The 21363-nt window shown below is 43.2% G+C and overlaps 1 protein-coding gene across 1 annotated transcript; it reads right to left on the bottom strand.

Annotated features, from left to right (window-relative positions):
* Positions 1-14: 14 nt before the first annotated feature.
* On the bottom strand, positions 15-20432 carry LOC117489973 (rootletin-like). The gene is made up of 37 exons (XM_034139578.1): positions 20235-20432; positions 19811-19937; positions 19576-19715; positions 17339-17530; positions 17178-17255; positions 17008-17099; positions 16738-16903; positions 16540-16646; positions 16205-16432; positions 16029-16119; positions 15213-15299; positions 14927-15139; positions 14245-14444; positions 13946-14128; positions 13031-13175; positions 12799-12945; positions 12357-12587; positions 11500-11693; positions 11289-11416; positions 10992-11161; positions 10711-10890; positions 10087-10221; positions 9416-9559; positions 8352-8590; positions 8115-8274; positions 7827-7994; positions 7314-7737; positions 6685-6842; positions 6478-6598; positions 6232-6395; positions 5600-5815; positions 4628-4852; positions 4398-4547; positions 4020-4220; positions 3420-3551; positions 1574-1747; positions 15-861 (listed from the first exon to the last, which is right to left on the bottom strand). Exons 1-37 carry the CDS (start codon positions 20289-20291, stop codon positions 775-777), a joined length of 6054 nt encoding a protein of 2017 aa, XP_033995469.1. The 5' UTR covers positions 20292-20432; the 3' UTR covers positions 15-774.
* Positions 20433-21363: the final 931 nt, after the last annotated feature.

Below are 21363 nucleotides of genomic sequence, written 5' to 3'. Positions count from 1 at the left end.
CTGAAAGACGTGAATGATGGAGCACACGTGAGTTTATTTAAGTCATATAGCTGTCATTCATCATCAGCCTGTCAGCATTTACACAATAAGTACAAAGAATACATCTAGTAAAACTAATATTAACTTTTAGAAACATGTACTGTAAGCATACCATCATATGTAGTGCCTTATGGTCTCCTTTTTTGTTATAAAACTATCTATAAAATCAGAAAAATATGTGCCTGTTTCTCAATGGAAATACAGTGCAGCTCCTTCATAATTCTGTTTCCTGGCCCTTGCACACAGTGTAGACCTCGCTGCTCCTCGACTGTTAATATAAATGTGGAGAAATCGAGGCCAAACTGCACAACTGGCAGACTTTCGTTCCTGCACTACATCCAGATTCTGTCTGGAGGAGACTCCTTTGCAGTGGTTTGGTTTTTCTTCTTGAATAAAAGCAGGACGTTTGGGAGGACGTTGGGCAAGGATCAAGTACAGATGGTTGCCAGTAATCATCGGACGGCTGGCGTTTTCAGCCCAGCTGCTGAATCACATCGCCTGACATGAGCTGAATGTGTGCTGCACGACTGGTAAAGTGTGTTTCACTGTACAAAATATCAATAAATCACCATCGAAATGATAGTAGTGTCACAAAGTAAAACAAGTTAAACAGTAGATTCAGAGTATGAAGACTTTCAGGATCGTTTCTGTGAGTAAATATTGCTTTCAGACATTCGTGATTAGTGGATTTTCCCTGGACGTGATGTGCTGGTGCTTCTGGTTTTATTCTGGATCTCACTTTCCTGCCGACAATAAGGAGGGAGGAAGAGAAGTTTGTCGCCGTTTCATCTCCTGCTGCAGCTGCTCCTTTAAGGTGGACACCTGCAGAGATACAGATGGTGACAAAACGACATTTTACACTCTGTGAGAAGGTTTCCTTTTTACCTTTTCACAAGCCCTGATCCCAACATGTCCTCCCTCTTCTGATTTGGCCTTTCCTTTTTACCAGTGTTATTGTTGTCTTTAGCAATTTGTATACAGAGGAAGGCGAGGGTCTTCCTCCTCTTGTGTTGCCAGACACTGTTGGTTAGTCATGGAGCATAACATCCATCACATAAGGGAAGAGTTAGTTGCTCACCTTTAAATGTTTTTCGCAATCAAAGGCTTGCCATGTTCCTTTAAGGATCAGGTTTTAGTGGGAATATCTCTCGCTGGTTTAGCTAGTCCCATGCAGTGGTTTTGTCCAATTTAGGGTGGGAACAGAAGGCCTGTACTGTTTAAGCGTCTGTGGGTGTGAGAGTGCTGTTAGTGGTAGCAACCTGCAGTAAGGCTGAGTCATTTAGGTTATTATTCGGCTTATTTGCTTTTTTACATTTTCCAGGACTTTCTGTTCTTTTCCTTTGTTTCATTATGATTTGGCACAAACCGACATCCTATTTCAAAACACCTCTAGTGCCGGACAGACATACTTAAATCCCTCATTTATGTAGAATTACTACATTTAATACTACACACCTAAACCAGCTATTTAATTGTAGCAGGGAAGGAAAATATTTAATATGAGAAGGACTTTGACTACACCATGATGCGTTACCTGCTCCTCCAGGCCCTTCACTCTGTGTCGGTGAGCTCGCTCTCTGGTGCCCAGCGTGCGCTCCACGTCCCTGAAGCTCGTCCTGAGTCTCTCCGCCTCCCGCTGGGCCTCGTCCCGCTGCCTCGCAAAACTCTCACACAGATTCTGTGACTGCTCCGTCTCAGCCAGCTGAGTCTACTCAAGACACACACGCACACACACATGCACACACACGCAGAAGGCCAAATGTTAACACAAAGGAGAAGGACAAAAAGGCTGGCCAGATGAACTCAGGACAGTTTATATTATAAAAACGGAGGAGAGACTTTGCTTCTTTATAAAACTCTGGATCAAAAGCAGACATCCAGTTACCAAACAGCCTTGATTAAGGCTCTGTGTCCTCATGGAGGAATACCATACTCATGCTTTTTGGAAATACACTTAACTAAAGCCCTTCTGGTACGTTGAAATGCAGGTATAAAAGCCATTATGAAATCTTCCTTTCCAACCTATACCTGTACCTATAGGGAATATTAAAGAGGGCATACAAAGAACATGTAACTTGAGCCTACAAAAAAGCTTTGCAAGAATTTGGTGTAAAGATGATCCACCAGCTGAAAATAAATGGTTAGATGCTGTACTTTATTTAAAGTAATTGTAGCTCCCTTTTGAAGGCCTAAAGGAGCATTTTTGGTAGGATTGGAAAGGATGCCTATCATATAACTTAATAATAATAATATATCTTAACTTGGGTAATAAAGTAGACTTTTATAGACGCGTAAACATCACAAATCTGTTGATGGTTACGTCACTGAGACAAAACTAACACCTGTGATGTTTATTGGTCTGGAGAAGGTCCTTTAACAAATGGCTAATGACCCCTCAGTAGAGAAACCTCCCACAGGCCTATAGCTTGTAGTTTATAGGTTCAATGACACAAGCTGCACTTCTCTTTCTTACTTTCCACAGCTTTTGTTCAACATTTTTTTTTTGTATCACCTCTGAAGTTGTACAAACATAATGGAGCTTTTTGCAATATCTTGAGGGTTTTGGTACATGAATTCTTCTGCAGCCTGGGCAATATCTAACTAAATGCAGATAAATGAACAGTGGTCCGAGATGTAAAATCAGCCTGAAATAAACAAGTTGAATTACTCTTACGGAATTCTTTCTAAACCCCACATAGCTTTAATTATTTGCTTGTTCATGGTGTGTCTGTGGTAAGTCGTTATGACTGGGATTGGTCTAACCTTTTGTTTTTGGAGTGAAACACTGACAATAATGAATGGTGCAGAGATAAAGAAAAACAGATCTTGAATGGGAACGTTTGATGTGTAACAAGAAGCAGATGTATCTAGAGATGAAGAGGTTATTAAGTAACACTGACATTAACAGAACATTCTAAAGTTGTGTGTCTACTAATTAGAATTAAGGGAGTCGAAATAAATGTTTTATTTCACGCAGTTATAAAAGGTTTGAGTTATTAATTGATCTAATCCTTCTAATGTAACAGTGAGGCACAAGCTAGCCTTGTCTTGTGACATTTACTGCAGTGAATGTGATGTTTATCAGTGAGGATACAGGGATCCACTTAGCGTAAACAGTCTTTTAAATAGGGGTTTTATGGTTTAAATAATAAGATGCTCTACATAACTCTACAAAAACATATAAAGCCACAACTATTAAATGAATTGGTCATGTTAAAGATGTTTGTAAAAGGTTTGCCCTGTTTCTCCATCAGTTATACATGGTGGACTATTCAGTAACATTTAGAGGTGGGAAGCGGCTAAGCTTTTGCCTTCAGTACACACTGGAAACCAGCAGATAAGACATATGATGAATGTGTGAGTGTAGGTTTGATCCCCACCTGCAGCATCAGGATCTGTTGCTGTGCGTCCTGCAGCTCCTGCTCAGTGGTGTTCAGAGAGCGGTCCAAGCGGCTTTTCTCCGCAGAGAGCCGCATACTGCCTTCCTCAGTCTTCAGCTTCTGACGCTCAACCTGATGAGAAGGGTGGTAAGAAAAGCTTGAGAGCACCTACATAAAAATCACATCCGCACAACAGCTGGCATGGCTGCAGACTCTTTATGTTTCAGGTGAATATTTGTATTTGTATATGTATGAAGAACGTTTTCATATGCTAAACAACTGAGGCAAGCTCAAATGAGGTCCTACCGAGCCAATAATTCTTGTCTTGTGTAAAAAAGAAAATCCTGTCTCCATCATTCACCAAACAATATTATCTTGAATTGCTCCTAAACCAAAATGATTGCATATATGTGGGTTTTGGAAAATGTTAACATGTCATCTTCCTTTATGACTCTAGTATCAAATTTCACCATGCTCACTTTGACCCAATGGGATCACAAAGCTTTATGTGTCCATAAACCATTTTTGAACTCACAAAGAAACGATTGAATACAAATATTTGTCACATTTGTTGAGCACAAGCCACTGTGCAGCGCTGACCTTATCCAGTGTATTCCTCAGTGCGTCCTTGTCTTTCTCCAGCCTCACAGCTTGTCTCTCTGCATCTTTTTTCTCTGTCTCGAGCATGGCCACGGCTCGCTGCAGCCCACGCAGCCGCTCCTCCACAGCGGCCCGCTCTGTCTGAGCCGACTGGGCGCCGCGCTGAGCCTCTGCCACACCGACAGAGCGCTGACAAAGAGCCTGATGGAGGGAAAGATCACATAGAGAGACATGACTCCAGAGAAGTAGGAAAAGCAGTCACATTGTGAGCGTTAACGCATTAAATGCGTTGGTAAACTGAGTTAATTTGTTCCTTTTGTCATGTTTTGATGAGGACGTTATTATTGCAGATATTTGCCCTCCCATCGTCTCTCTCACCTTTTGAGTGTTGTTGAGCTCGGCCTCCGCTTCTTCTCGTCTCAGCTTGCTCTGTTCCAGCTCACTCTGCAAACTTTGCACACGCTCAGTGAGGATGACCACGTTCCTTTTCCCCTCCGATAGTGCCGCCCGGGCTTCATCCATCCGCTCCTGAGTGGCACAAAATAATCATCACAACTCTCTCTGGGTGTTTTCCACTTTGTCCAACAATTCCCTTCCGCCTCACTCACCTGTAGAAGCCTTTTGTCCTGCTCAGCCACGCTCAGCGTCTTCTGCAGAGCGTTCAGGCGACTCTGTGTGCTGCTGTGAGAAGATGAAGCCTCCTGGAGGGTCTTTTTGAGGGAAGAGGTCATCTCTTTGAATAAAGACTCTCCTTCCTGAGCTTTGAGCAGAGCCTGGCTCAGCCTCTCCACCTCTCTCTGCAGCAGAGACACACGGGCTTCTCCTTCTGCCACCTGCAGGCATACAATCAGATGTACGTGTAATCCAGTCAGCAAACCAACAAAGAGAAGATAACTTTGCGTCTAGTCCTAATTGGCAAACTGACATGGTGGCCATAATGCCATAAACATTAGCATGTTGACTTTTAGCCTGACAGAGCAGCTAGCTTGACTGCATACTGTACTATCACTTTTTCCTTAAAAACAACTTTATTTAAAGTGGCCGCATCCTGATATACTAGCATTAAGAATAACTGTAATTTGTTTTAATGAAATATCGTTATCATGATAATAGTATGCATATAATAATATTGTGATGGCAGATGTTAGGCCTTGAGGATTGCTAGTGTATCAGTTTATCTGGTTTCCTTTTTACTATCTAATAGTGTAATTCTTATTTTTATATGCTTTTCAACACTTATTAGTCATTATTTTGTTAATAAAAACGTTATTATTCTTATTCTTTACATTGTTGCATGTTTAAACTTTAGATGACCGGCTGTGTACTGAGCAAATAACTTTGTAGGCCACAAACAGAACAATGTCTCTTTCCCTTATATTAGTATTTTTTCACAGTTCTTTGTAGTGAAAAGGTGGTTATTAGGACATGTTTAGGGAAAAACAGACCCATAATATACAGTATTTCCAAAATAAACAATGGCCTGGTAAGTATTGGGGCACATAAAATATAACATACATTTACAATACAAAAATAGCACTCAGGGCTTTGAGATAACAGCACTGTGTGTCAGCCTGCTGTACCTGTTTCAGGAGAGCCTCATGGTGCTGCAGGGCGGCCTGGCTGTCCGCCTCCCGGTCCCCCACACTCAGTTTGAGTCTCTGCAGCTCCCCCTCCAGGCCTCGCCTCGCCAGCTCCACCCTGGTGGCTCGGGCCTCGGCTGCCTCCAGCGCTTCCCGCAGACGCCTCCTCTCTGCCTCCAGACGCATCTCAGCCGCACGCTGCTTATTCAACTGATCCTGCAGAGAGAGAGGGGGGGGGGGGGGGAGGGGCAGGGATGCATTTAGACCCAGACAACAGAGGCATGCACAGCCAAACAGATACAAAGCACACACAGAGGAGCCACAGCTGCAACTTTACCCGTCTCTTTAGAAATAATCCTTTTTAAATATGTAACAAATATACATGTATTTCAATAACATCCAATTATACATAGTTCTGGCTGTCTTTCCCTCGCTCTCACGTTGTGTCCCTGCTCCTCCTGTTGTCCAGATGGTGAAATATTTTCAAACTCGCTGGCATTCAAAACAGACATATGGCGGGCTGACAGCGTGAGAGGTGTGACACTGTGTCTGTTGTCATTACATAACGACCCACTGTTGAGCACTGCCTTATGGTGATCATGGCTGAAAGTACGGATACATGGTGTGTGTACCTGTGTATGTTTTTTATCCTGCTCAGAGGCCTGCAGCGCTCGCTCTAAATCCTTCACTCTGTCGCTGAGAGCTCTCCTCTCTCTGTCCCCTCTCCTCACCGCCTCCTCCTGCTGCTGCAGCAAAATCTGAGTGGTGGTCAGGCGCTCGTCCAGTCCACGCTTCCCTGCAAACATTAACACTCATTACATTTCTTCTTTCTTTTTTTGGTAAAGGCATTTACTTCTGAAACTACATGGAAAATGAACCTTCTTGGTGTTCCTGACAGGTGTTTTGCAGGTGAGTGAGACGACCCAGAGCAGAGTCTCGTTCCAGCCTCAGCTCCTCCAGCTCCCGCTGCACGGCCCCCAGCTGGCACTGAGCGTCATCCTTGAAAAGCAGCAATAAAATAGACTTGAACCACTCAGAAAAGAAAACAAATCTTTAGATTATTATTCATATTTACTTTCTGTTACCCTCTCTCTCTGAGCCTCACGCAGTTCCAGCAGGAAGTCCCTCAAATCACTTCGCAGTGTGTCGGGGTCCAGCTCATGCTGAGGACCAGGCAGCGGTGTGTTCCCTCTCTCCGGAGACACTGAGCTCAAGGTATTGTCAGGAGTGCTTCCTCGAAATTCTGTGAAAATTAAATAAAAATAGTTCCATACACCAAGTAGTTTTGATAATGACGTTCAGCATCTAAAGAAGGGGACTGATCACATTATACTGGATACGAGTTACTGCTCACTGGAATAGTTTCCTATGCTTTACATCTTTACATTCAATTCTAAAAGTGACGTAACTGTATATCATTTTAATTTGATCTTACATTTTATAAATCTTTAATCTTGTGTGAATCTGTGCTGTCCTGTTTTTCACTCTCACCCTGTTGCTGTTTAAACTACTGAATTTCCCCACGGGGATTAATAAAGGTCCATCTTATCTTATCTCATTCATCTACTGAAAAAGAAAAAACGTATATATGACAATCCCTTCAAAAATAATGATGCTAAGATATAATTAGTTTTCTGGTTACTATGTGGTTAAGATTTTTTATAAAAATCTGAAGCCTATGTTGCAGAGTTAAAGCTGCATGCTTCATTCTAACCTTTGGGAGGCGTCAGTGAGGACCTGAGAGGTGAGATGCTGTGGTGGCGCGACATAGTGCCTGGTGATGTGGCGCCCCCCCCCGGGCTCCTCCCCCGGCCCCCCCTGCCCCCGGCCCCGATGCCCAGCGTCCGCGTCAGCGCCGACTGAAGGCTGCTCAGACGATACTCCAAGTCCCTCCTGGAGGCCTCGGCCCGGGTCAGCTCGGCCTCGGTGCCGGCCAGCCGGCCCTGAGCCTCGCTCAGCTGCAGGCTGCTCTGAGCCGCAGAGTCCTGAGCCGCCGCAGCGCGCAGGGCCAGGTTCTTGGCTTCATCCTGCAGCTTCTTCTCGCAGCCTCGCGCCTCCTGCAGCTGAGCCGTCAGCTCTCTCTCACAGCCTCGCCAGCCTGACTCAAACTCCAGCAGGCGCTTATGAGTCAAGGAGAGCTACATCGAAAAACAGAAGTATTAGAAATAGTATGACAGTGAAGAGAGCGAGTAGGCAAATAAAGGTTGACCCTCTAATGCAGCCTCACCTCTTTCTTGAGGGAGTCTCGAGCTGTTTCAGCTTCAGTTAACTTCTGTTTGTGGATAAAAACGTCTTTCCCTCTCTCCTCCTCTCTTTGCTCCTCCAGGGACAGGCGAGTCTGCAGCTCGGCCACCTCCCTCCCTCTCTCCTCCTTCTCTGCATCCAGAACCTTCAGCTGGAGCCAAGAAAAGCACAGGATCACAACACAGTCACGCATGTGAAGGCTAGACTGAGAAAAAGCTTCTTTCTACACAGTCACAGAGGTCTGAAGGCGGGGGGGGGGGGGGGGTCCAACCTGTCTGCGGAGCTCCTGGAGTTCTCGCCGAGCTTCAAGTCGTGACCTTTCGACTTCTCTCAGGCAGCTGCGCAGCTCCGTCACCTCCTTCTGAGTGGAGGACAGGTTTCCCTCCAGCACAGCCACCCTCTGCTCCTTCTCCTCACACTGGCGTTTCACACTGAAAAACCAAACCCAGACTCAGTCACAGTCACATTATTTGACACGGAATAATGCATTTGTCACTGGATAATTTACCTGATCCTCTCTGTTTCTGCACTTCGTAGAGCTTCTCTCAGATGAGTGTTGGACTGGCCGAGTGTGTCTCTCTCCTTGGTGACGTCAGTGAGGCTGCGCCGGAACTCCGTCCCGTCTCTTCTGATGATCTCTGCAGCGTCCTGAGTTTGGTTGAAACGCCGCTCGCTGTCCAACAGGTCCCGCCTCAGCTGGTCTCGACTCTCCTGGTTAGCTGCGAGAGAAGCTCTGCACTGGTCCAGCTGGGGGGGAAAGTAATGTGTGGTACAACGTGGTGTAACCAATTAAACTCAAATTGAGGTGAATTATCCCTTCAGGCCCACACGAAGGTGTGATTTATATTTGGTCGATAACAGATTGTCTTTGCATGTTGTTCACTAACATCTGGGGCAAGGGTTGGGCTTTCCACATCTGGGTCGAGTGACATAATCAAAACTTTATTCACCATGCAAGATAGGGCATGTCTAATTGTCTATTACTTCATGTATGTTGTTGCAATGAAGTAACAGCAGCCCTTTTTTTTTTTAAATTACCAATTTTTAAGATAGTTCATTATTCTCTTATTCTTTAACTTAAAATTCACCTGCATCTTTCTTTTTACTAATATCTCCCTTCAATACCACCCATTTTTGGGTACTTTGGTTTCAAATGAATTTAACTGATTATTGCGCTAACGTTTGAGCTGAAACCTAAACTGAAATTAACTGATGTTTTACACAGGGCTGTTTTTGTATGTTTGTTGATATTTCTTTTAAATCTTCAAATCCTTTCAGTATTTGTATATTATCTATTGCAGAACTTGCTCATCATTTTTTATAACTGGAAATGTTTCGGCAGTAAGCACATTTTCTTCAAAACGGTGCCTTTTTTCATGATATCCTGCACACACTTCATTGAAATAACACAGCATGTGATTGTCACTGTGTTTGTAGATGTAGAAATGCATACACAAATTGTAACTTTCTCTTATTAAAATAACAAGGTCTGTGCAGCCTTGGTGGAGGTATGTGCTCTCTGATTTGAACTGCATCACTCTCATTCATTCCCACTTGTACGGCATCCTCTACCTCTTTGAAAGCCACATCAGTGCGAGACTGAAGGTCAGCACAAGTCTCCCTCAGACTCTGGAGTTCCCTTTCATGAACAGAAGCTGCATCTTCCAGCTGAGAGCGAATCTCCAGCAGCTCGCTGGTGAGAGCCCCGACTCTAATCTGAGTAAAAGGCAAAACGTCAACAAAGTCAGTTGTAGCGACGAGCGACAAGCTGTCAGAATTACATCACTACCCACTTCCTTTAAACGTGGTTCATTTATGTTTCCCACAGTAAATGCCCACAATATTCCAAAAATCCAACACTTAAACAAACGGCACACTATAAGTGGGTTACATGGCGGCCAGTGTGCGAGTCAGTGCGGGAGAGACAAGGCTTTATTTGTATTTATGGCTATGATGATGCAGACCTGACAAAGCAATCTGCAGCAGAGGGTAAAGCTGCCTTTCTATTCATTAAAACAAACTTATAAGTTTCCTTTAGGTTGATTTCACCTGTGCAGTTCGTTTGAGGGTCCTGTTTGGATTATTGCAATATTGTGGGCGTTCACTGTGGGAAACAAACAAAAATGAACTATTGACAGATGGGGGGTGATGTAATTATGATCGCATGTAACTACAATGTTAGATAGGACAGGAGATCATTCAAAGATCCACAGAATATAAATTCAGACAGGAAGTCACTTCACCTGCTCCTGCTCGTTGGAAAGAGAGGCTTCTCTTGACATCCGCTCGACCTCCAGGCCTGCCACTGACAGCTCCGCCTGCAGGGAGGACGCCCTCTCAGACAACACACTTTTCTCTGCCTCCTTCAGAGAAAGGGCCTGAGAAGAGAGAGAAGACCTGGTTAACAAAGCTGACGAGCAGATATACCGGAGCTGAGCCACAATCTATCGAAAATGTATCTAAATGTTAGCTCCTATGATCCGAGCTGCTGCAACTGCCTGAGGATCGGAGAGCTGCTGGAAGTATTGAACATTTTAAAAGCATACTTAAACCTACATTTCCAGTTAAGTCTTTGATTAGGAATGGTTTATAGACAGCATTTAAAAAGTGTTTTAGTTTTGGTTTCAACTTGAAAATGTTATTATATTTTATTGTTATTATATAAATACCTTTCTTTATTGTATTTAAATTGTATAATTTGTATAATCTAGTTTTAATTTCAGGCTATTTTACTACTATTAATGTAATTATACATTTTAACTCTGATTTGAATACTTCACAATAATTGTATTGTTTCTTGTTCATTGGTAAAATGACAGTAAGGCCTAATAATATTTATTCGATGGGTTTTCCACAGTTGCTCAGACCTGCTGTTTCTCGCTCTCTGCCTGCAGCAGGCTCTGATCTCGGTCGTGCTGCAGACTCCTCAGCTCTCCCTGCAGCTCCTCTCTTTCTCTCTCTGCTCTGTGGAGCTGCTCCTCCGTCTCCTGTCTGAGCCTCCTCAGAGCGCCCTCCTGCTCCTTCAGCAGGCTCTGCCGCACCACTTCCTGTGGAACAGAGCAGCCAAACATGGATTTATTAGATTCATCCAAAAAGTCAAAACATCTGGCAGTGCTTCAGGTAACTGTGAACCACATACGCTTCTGACCTTTTCTGAGACCAGTCTCTCCGTCTCCTCCTGGTGTTCAGAGATGGCCTTGCGTAAAGCCTGCTGGGCCTCCAGCTGTGCAGCATGTAGGGTCTGCTTCAGAGCCTGTTTCTCCCGCTCAGCCTGAGCTGACATATTCTCCCCATCGGAGCGCACACGCTTCAGGTCAGCTGAGAAATAATCCAGATGAGGTAAACACAGGACCATCAGGTTCTTATTCTGTCATTTTACTCCCTCACCATTGTATAAAACATCTTCACCTGAGCTCTTCTCTCTTCTTCATACTAGGTCACTCACCTGCTGCGGTCTCACAGCGAACTCGAAGGTTTTGGTTCTCTGTCTCCAGCTGCTCTCTGCGAGACTCCACCTGAAGGAGCTGCTGCTGCACCTCGAACAGGCTGGTTTCCAGGGACTCGCGCTCCGACCTGCATAGTTACAAACACAGGTTACACATAAAACACACATATATGTGAAAATCCATGTGTCATTGACCATGGACAACACACACCTGAAAGCAGCCAGCTCCTCTGACAGCACCGTGTTTTCTCTCTCGGACGCCGTCAGCTGGACCACCAGTGCAGCTTTGTCTCGGGTCAGTTCTGCCCGCCCGCGGCCCACCTCCTCTAAAGCCACCTCGTTCCTCTCGCCCTCGCCTCTGGCCAGACTCAGCTCTGATCCCAGAGAGGTCACCTCGCCACAAAGCTGTCCACAAGAACCGACAAAGTAAACAGAGAGCGACAAACTAAATATAAAAGAAAAATATGTAAACTGGAACAAGGTTATAATAGTTTTGAATTTCGAATAGGTTTTCCCCTGTAATTCACTTGGACTTTCTGAGTTTAAGTTTACCGGTGGTTTTAGTATGTTTTTTGTTATAGCCCGGTATTATGTCTCAAAAGTATGTAAAAACATTTAGTAGTGGCCATAATGTTTACATTTTTAATATCAATTTATGCATTTATTTAAACAAGGACCAAGCATAAAAATACATTAATCTCAGAAAAGATAAGATATGATTTATGCCAGATTTTAGCTAGTAGCTCATTTCCATCTGCAATCCTTTTTATTTTTTGAGTAAAATTGAGCGCTCTTTCACTAGCACACTCAAAAACATCCCCATATGGTTTTCATTAGAGCTGAGCGAAATGGCTAGGTTAAATTGCATTTAATCCACTACAAAATAAAAACAACAGCGATAAATGTGAAGCATAGCGCCATCTCCTGGATTGTTAAGGCTGTTCAATATTTGAGTTTCAACAATTTGAAAGTGCCCACCATTTTTGTAATCCTAGTTTGTGGATTATTATTTCATATTGCCTATGTTTTTAGGATGGACTTTTAAATTATGATATAATTGTCATGTACCTGGGTAACTTTCTCCTGCAGCTTAAATCTCTCAGTCCTGAGAGTCTGGAGCTCTGCCTCCATCCCCCCCCGGCTCAGCTCTGCCTCCTGTAGTGATTGATGCAGCATGATGCGGGCGGAGTCCAGCTCCATCCGGTCCTGCTCCAACCGGACCAGCTCATCTCTGATGGTCAACTTCTCCTGCTCCGCCTCCCGTTTCTGAGCCTGCAGGAGAGCCTTCTCTTCCTCCAGCTAAGAGACAGAGGATATGGTCAGTCTATGAGGAGCTGAGACGTCCATATAAATGTCTATATATTGTATTATCAGCCACTAATGTGACCATCATAACCATCATCGTTTGGAAGAGGTCATTCACTTTTTGGCTGGACACATCATATAATCAAGTTCATTTCAGGCATACCGAACCCTTTAAGAGGTCAAATACATTGCTGAAATATCTCGCCTTGAGAATGTATCTGTTTAAGTCAGTTTTGTCCTGGGCCAGTCCCTCGTTCATGCTTCCCATCTTGGCCAGAGAGTCTCTGAGAGCTGCGTCCTCAGACTGCAGCTTGTTTATCAGCAGGGAGAGCTCTGCGTTACTGCCCTCAGCCTGGAAGGGAAATGAGGGTCGTATGAGTTAAATAAAATACAAGAATATAAAATCTGCTAAAAGAGCACAAGTTGACGTTTCCTACCCGAGCCAGTGCTTCAGACAGTTGGGCTTTCTCTTGCTGCAGCAGCTGCCGCTCAACCTCCACCTGCTGTTGAGACTCGCTCACTGCAGACAGCTTCCCACGCTGAGCGGAGGCCCGACTCTCACTCTGATCCAACTGCTTTTGTCTGAAAAGAACAATATGCATGCACATTTAATGATGATGATAATGATCTGTGTGTGTGCTACAGTGTGTAATGCTTTCAAATAAAGAGTAAAGAATTTTCTGTGTGGCACTGCCTTTTATTAAATCAACAATTCTTGCACTAAGCTTTTACACTCGTTTCTTTTATCTCTTATTCCAATTCAGCTTGTTATATTTTCTATTCTCTTGGCTTTTTCATAGAAGTTTTTAATTGTATTAAAATGTCCTTTTCTTATGTGTTTCTTTTGCAGTTTTTTCTTTGCTTTTTATGTTTTAAGTAAAGCTCTTTTTGTCTTGTTGCTAGAATGTGTACATAGACATGACTTTCCTTGCTTATTGCAGTGTGCAGGTACTGTTTAGGCAGCAGTCCTAAGGGCCAAGTTAAATGTGAAATACAGTGTATGCTCAAAGATGAGACATACAGCAGAAGTTGTAAGCATTAAAAACGACTAAATATGTTGGTGATTCTACTATTTAATTTCTTACTGTTTCAATTGATTTCATTCTGATTTTCTCCCATTAACAGGAATCCAAAAAGTAAAAAAGACTGGATGAGCTTGCTTGTCTAACATTTAAAAAAAGTATGTGGCTTTGAAGAAGAACTCTCACTATGGGAAGTTAATACAAATCTTGTAAATGGCTTCTTGTGGGTATGCACTGTGTTGGGTCAAAAAAGAGATTTTGTGAATTAGTGACCACAACCCATTTAATTAATCATCGCATTCCCTAATCACTATTAGTCAGCGCACTTACATCCTCTGAGTCTCGGCCTTGGCCCGCTCTCTCTCCTGCGTGGCGGCCTCCTTCTCCTCCCTCTCATGATCTCTCTCTCGCTGTGTGGACGCCTCGCTCAGCTGGAGCTTCTCACACTCCATCTGCAGGATCTGGTTGCTGCTCTGTGCCGTCTGCACTGTCTTCTCCAGGCTCACCTTCTCACTGCAATGTTTATAATGTGTGAGAGCAGTGTTTTGAGTTGAGTTATAGTTTCAAGAATATAGTTTCAAGAATATAGTTTCAAGAATGTCAAAATAATGTTATAACTGTGAGTAAACCTGGCCAGCGTGTCCCTCTCCTGCTTCAGACGCTCCTTCTCTCTCTGTGTGGTCTCCCTCTCTCTCTGAGCAGCATCCCTCTCTCTCTGCAGAGCTTGGTTGCGCTGTTCGGCATCTTTTTTTGCCAGATCAGTCTCCGAAAGCTGCTTGCGCAACTGATGAACCGAAGACTGAGCAGAGAGCAGACGCCCTCGAACATCCTGCAAACACAGTGGGGTCAAAAACTCTCGAGATCTCTATCCATGTTGATCATTTTGATTTTGTATTAGATGATGTTTTTGCTGAGGTTTGTTCCTACTCAAATTAATTGAATTTTCTGTGTAGGAATATTTGGGGAAAATAAAATTCAGTGTAATGGGGTAACATTTTTTGCCTCTGTTTGGATAAGAGCTGAGAGATATGGAGACAGTTAAATAACAATGTCTAGTCTCATATAACAATATCGATATAACATTGATTCATTGCCTGAGCAAACAAAAACAAAACCAAGTGACCCTTTAAGTCCTGCCAATGGATAGCTGCTTACATTGAGACGGTAATGTTGGGACTAAAACAATCTAAAAAGCGTAGTCTCTTTTTTCAGTGCTATTATAGTCTTAATTAACTTAGACTATACGTTATTTATATTCAAAAGATCTCAATACATGTCAAATTGGCCTTGTCTTTATAATCGACATGTCACCTGCAGCTGGAGTGTCTTGTTTGCGACTGCAGAGCACAGAGCTGACAGCCCCGCCTCAGAAAGGGGAGCCAGAGAGGAGGGTCGAGAGGGGGAGGACGACCTGCGGGGAGAGGAGGAGCGGTGGGGGGAGAAGCCCCGCACCAACGCTAGCAGTGGAGCTCCAGAGTTGTCCTGGTCCGCCTCTGATGACGACTCTCCATCAGACAACACCGTCTACAGAAGAAAAGCTCAAATTAAGCACTGTCAAATGTGTGATATAAAATCATGTGCATTGCGTAGTTTTTACCTGAGCGATGTCTCGCAGGGTGTCTGTTAGCGTCGCAGTGTGAGCTCTCATCACCTGCATGTCAGTCTCATCGTTACCACTCTGTTCCTGAAGGGAACAAAATAAAGCACAGACACCTCAGTGACCTGGAGGAGGAAGATTAATGCAGCTGGAAACACATTACAGGCATAAAGGAAAAGGAGAGAAAATCACAAAATGAGTTTGACGAAGAGATTTCATAAGCTACCCCAGCTAGGAAAACTTTTCCTACCCTGTCAGATATTGTTACTTGTTTTTCTAGACTGCCCTGCAGCTTCATTCATACTCACACCCCACACCTCATTTTATACAAATGTTTTGGTTCAAACTCTGCTGCAAATGTTGCTTCACTAAATAAATAAATAAAGTAAAAACCATGATGATGGAAGCAAAAATGTATGTATGCAAATGTGCTTCTCTCAATACTTCCTAAGTTTTGTTTGTGGTACAAATCTTGTTTCGAGAAGACATGCATAACCCTTAAAAAACGGTAAACATTATAAAATGTGATGTTTTAAGGCTTAAACAGCTGGGCATTGTGGTTTTTGGCAAATGTTTTATTTATACACTAGTATTTACTGTATTTAACGGAGGAGTATTTACAGCTGGGGATAGATAAACCTTTGGAACAACAATGAGCATTTACACAGCAGGACAGTATATGCAGGCTGAAGTTAAAATAAACTGCAGTCAGTGTGTGTTCATGGTAATGAAGGAACATGTAACCCAGGGCAACAGTGTGGTCCATATATGTGTGTTTTGAATTTTTGACAATAAGAAAAAACAGTAGCCTCTTACCTCAAGCCTCCTCATATGTACAACAATTTCTCTGTCTCTCTCTTCAATTTGTCCCTTTAGTCTCTCCGCCTCTCGCACTGACTCTGATAACCTGCGAGGCAATACAAAAGCATTAATATTAATGTTGTTTATTATATATCAAACCTGTAAGAGAGCTTAAAAAAGTCAAGTCTGACCTGATGTTGAGCTCACTCCTCTCTGTGTCTGTCCTGGTCTGGAGATTCATCATCTCGGACACTCGTTCTCTCAGCTGCTGCTCCAGCTGAACCCGCAGAGCTTTCTCTCTCTCCAGGTTCAGCGCTGCTCCCCCCTCCCGTGTGTTCAGGGTGGAAGACAGACCTGCACAAGACACCTGAGCAGAGTGGGACGCCCGAGACATCTCGTTACGCATGTCTGACAAGTCCCTGAGATTGTAAAGAGATTGACAAAGAAGGGTCAAAGTTAGTATCCTCAACACTTTAAATCAGAACAAAGGAAACAACATTTAGCAGACAGCATACACATTGTTGACCTTTCTGTGGCGCTCTTCAGTTCACAGACATGCCTCCGAAACCCGACCACTTGCCTCCACAGCGTCAGCAGTCGACTGTGCTCAGTACTGAAATAACTGTGGAAAGACTGAAAAAGGATCCAAAGACATAAATAACATGTAAGAATGACACTTTTTTTCTCAAATGTTGCACTGTTTTGTAAACAACCCATTTCCCACCTCTTCTTCCCTCCTCCAGTCAGACTCCTTCTGGTCCAGTTCCTCCCTGGCTTTCGTCCAATCAGCAGTAAGCCTGCGGATGTCGTGGCTGAGAGCCTCGTTGGCCAACCCGGCCTGCTCCAGCTGCTCTCTCAGCATGGCATTCACCGCAGACAAACTGCTGCTCCTGCAAACACACAAGGGACAAACAAACCATGTAGAGAGAGCAAGTCAGGCATCAACAATGTGATAGTATGATTAATTTGATGCACACAAGATGTAATCAGTCACCTCTGCTGTTCTTCCTCCAGACGGATTAAAGCATCCTCCAGGTTGCTGCTTGAGTCATCTTGATGCAGACCATTTGAGGATTCACTGTGGCTCTGAATGAGACGACAGTTTAAGTGTTACATGTGGAAAGTTAAAGTGCTCTAAAATCAATGAACGCCACTCACACTCACCCTGTGTTTCTCCAACTCTGATGAGCGCTCCTGCACCATCTGCTCTAGATCCCCACATCTCTTTTTGTACTGCAGTACCTGAAGAAACTAGAAAGCTGTTACGGAGTTCTAACACCATGGATGACTTCAGCTCAGCTAAAGACAGAGAAAAACATCCCCACCTTGGCCTGCAACTTCTGCACGAGCTGTGCCTGCCTCTGCTGACCCTCCTGGTACGCAGTGAGTTTACGCTTGTAGGCCGCCTGCTCCTCGTCCAGCCGCCGCCGCAAGTCCACATTCTGCTGCGCCAGGCTGCGAGAGTCCGGCGAATCGTGGTTGTTGTCTCCTGTCTCGAAACGCAGCGCCTGCTCCAGCTGTGGGTTTAATTTAAAGTAAGAGGATGTGCCACCATAATGTGCGTATGATATACAAATACTGTGTGTTTGAGATTTTAAGTTAATTCCTGACCTCATAAACAGAAAAGAAACACCACAAGGTCCATTAGCATCTGTTCTGGTGCTTTCTATTAAGCTTTAAGGGCTGCACATGTAATTGAGTATTAATCGCTAACAAGTATTTGGCTTCTCACAGTTAAATGAACATGATCAACTGCGACATTTACATATTAAATGCATGCACTTACAAAAATCATTTCTGCATGTTGTGGCTGCAGCATGATATTTAAGAGTTACATATGCAGCAGATACCGGAAAACATGAACTAAATTCAGGCTGTTTTGTGTGCGAGGGTCAAACTTAGTAGTGTAGATACTGAGGACAACACATTATTATTATTATTTCACCAGCAGGATCAATAAACTGATCAGGAAAGCTGGGTCAGTCATCGGCATCAAGCTGGACCCCTTTGAAGCTGTGGTGGAGAGGAGGACACTGAACAGGCTGTTGTCCATCATGGATAACCCCACCCATCCTCTCCACCTGCAGCTGGACAGTCAGTGGAGCTCCTTCTCCAACAGAATGCTGCAGCTCCCCTGTCACAAGGACCGATACAGGAAAACATTCCTGCCCACTGCCATAACACTGTACAATAAATCACCTCTGGCTGGAAGAGAACTCTCTGCTCCATAGTTTCTCTTGAAATAAAACCACGTTGTACATTTTACTCATACATAATCTGTTTCATATTTAATACTGCATATTCCATATATATATTTGTATATATATATATATATATATATATATATATTTGTATTTAATACTGCATATTCCATATATATATATATATATATATATATATATCTGCATGTATATTTTCTATTTCGACATGTATATTTTCTATTTTATTTTACTTTCTATTCTTGTATATTTTGTAGTTTTGTTTTATTGTAAAATGCCTTTTATGCTGCTGTAACAACAACAATTTCCCAATTTGGGATCAATAAAGTACGATCTATCTATCTATCTATCTTATTCTTCAAGTAACTGCTGCACTATTTTATGCAAAAATGTATGTGATTATAAATTAATCATGTCCAAAAGGGGGACCTCAAAGATTGTAGGTGAACCTTTTGGGAGACTCTTTGAATTAACCTACCATAATAACATATTGAGGCTGATCCCAACTATGTCCTGAACATTGAATAGGAATTGTAACAATGATCGGAGATACAGTCCCGCGATTTAATAAGAGTACACTAAAGCACTCTTTTGTGCACCAGTCAATCCATCGATACATAAGGGTAAATCCCAGGTCAAACCTTGCAAGAGGGTCTTGAGCATGTTACTCTTCAGATGTTTTGTTTTGTTGTCCGTTCTATTTTATCTTATCTGAAATACGTGTCCTTTTTGATGTTGCATATGAAGCTGCTGTGATGCAAGAAACATTTCAGACTTGATCTGACATTAAAGTATTATCGTATCGTACGTTAAAGTGTATTTTTTAAACTACAATTTAAAAAAACTCAAAGTATTTGGAACATCTTCTGCACTACCTCCCTGACATTTAACATAGGGAGTGTGAAATGGCCAGTAATATCATGTTTAAAACAGTTATAGGACCATTTGAGAACCTTGAAGGTGAATTTCTGAGTTGTCTTTTGTAATGTTCATCCCAAAAGCAGATTGTGTTGCGCCCACCCACCACTATACCACTGAAGACCCTGTTTACAGTTGCCCAGGGAGACAGACACCATGGCAACATTCCACTTCAGTTCATTCCAGCCCCCGTCACCTGGGAGACCCGAAAATCTCAGACAAAGAAAGATCAGGAAAATACTGAAATGGGGAAACCAGGAAGGTGCCACAACATTCCCGTAAGGCATTATAACTTTGAGGATTTCACTTTTGATACAGAGTGGAGAGGGGTCACCAACCATGACCTTTGATTGGGGGCGTCACGGTTTATAAATCCCAACTCACTGTTTCTATTTTAATTTAGAGTGATTATCCTGGTGTCTTACCCTCTCACTGATTGCACCGTACTTGATGGCGAGCTCGTCCCGGTCGGCTCGGCTGTGAGCCAGCAGGTCCTCCAGCCGGCCCAGCTCGCCCTGCAGCACCCGGTTCTCCTCCTGCAGCGACATGACGGAGGACATGGCTGCTGAGAGACAGGGCAGGCAGAGACAACAGTGAGGCAAATACAAAGGTCAAAGACATACATTTGATATAACGGGAGAGCAGATGGGAGCCACTCACAGTTCTCGTTGAGGTTCTTTGTGACAATCTCTCGTACTCTTGCTGGCAGACATGTGGGGGGGCCGTCTGGTGAAGGGCCCCGGACCGTCAGCTTCTTCTCCTCAGACAACACACTCTCCTCCAGCCTCTGATGTAAAAAAACACACAGAGTCCATGCTTTACCTTTGATGCATTTAAAGAAATAAAAATACCATGCAAAAAGCTCCATATACAGGCAATGACAAGAATAAAAAACTAATCAGAAGTATAATTATTTAATTGATAAGTGCCACAAAACCTATGCTGCCTGCCACTCATCAAAACTGCTGCATGATGAAATATGAACCCAACCATACATCAACAGCTTTATTTGTCACAAACACACACAACACACACACAGCATTAGGCCACTGTATGGAGTGGAGGACGGCCCGGTGCAGCTCACCTGTATCACAGACTCCAGTTTGTTGGAGTCGGTGTCTGCGTTTTCCGCAGCGCTCATCGCAGCAGATATTTAAAACCCTCCAGCGCGAAGGATTAACTCCGAGTGAATAAATGTGACGTCTTCACAAACAGAGCTGTTCCTGCTGGTGCGATAAAGTAGTGACGTTCACAGCCCGGAGACGCATGATTTGTGTTTTTTCGGACAAAGTTTGGTCGCCGAGGAGCGGAGTGTAAACCGTCCTGTTACCACCTCCTCCTCCACCTCCTCCTCCTCCTCCTCCTCCTCCGGTGCGGACAGGCAGAGATTGAGGGCAGCAGGATTAACAGGGTTTAAGATTCACACCCCTCCACCTGCACTCTCACTGCTCACACTACCAACAGACCACAGTGCTATTCAGCAGCACAACAGCGAGAAGCCCAAGGAAAACTTGAATAGCCCAATAAGATACTAGGAAATACATTTAAGATATTTTCACCATCGTCTTTTATTGTTGTAGGGGTAGAATGTTAATCAAAGTATAACAAATTAATAAAAGTAGGGATATCAGGTCAAATTCTTGAAAAACAAATCAGTAAAAATACTTTATTCTTCATCATTTATGACTGTGTTCTCATTTTGCAATTCGTTAAAACCTAAAAAATCCTGTGTGCTAATGCTCCAAATTCCACTGAGAATCAACTGTCCACTTTGTAGCTTTAGGGCCCTGTGAAAAAACTACTTTTTGGGACCATATTTTCACATAATGGTGATAAACTATGTTTTGGCTATGTCACTGATATAATGATAATTTAATATCATAATAATGCAAGTTGACACTTTCAAAATCCAATAACTTGTAATTGTTATTGATATTCATTTATTGAAATGGAATGTGAGAAAGTGAGCTGGTGAACATATTTGGAGCATTTAGCAGCTAAAGAGCCAGATATCTCCTCAGGACATGGTGGAGACCAAAAACAGAGCTAAAAGAGATTTTATATCATATCCAGAGGTGGGGAAAGTACTCAGTTCTTGTACTTGAGTAAAAGTGGAAGTACCAGAATGTAGGAATACTCTGTTACAAGTAGAGTCCTGCATTCAAAATGTTACTCAAGTAAAAGTACAAAAGTATTAGCATCAAAATATGCTT

Source organism: Trematomus bernacchii, unplaced genomic scaffold (assembly GCF_902827165.1).
Source record: "Trematomus bernacchii unplaced genomic scaffold, fTreBer1.1, whole genome shotgun sequence".
Lineage (NCBI taxonomy): Eukaryota > Metazoa > Chordata > Actinopteri > Perciformes > Nototheniidae > Trematomus > Trematomus bernacchii.
The sequence above is the reverse complement of the archived record's forward strand: the minus strand, read 5'-3'. Positions and strand labels throughout refer to the sequence as shown.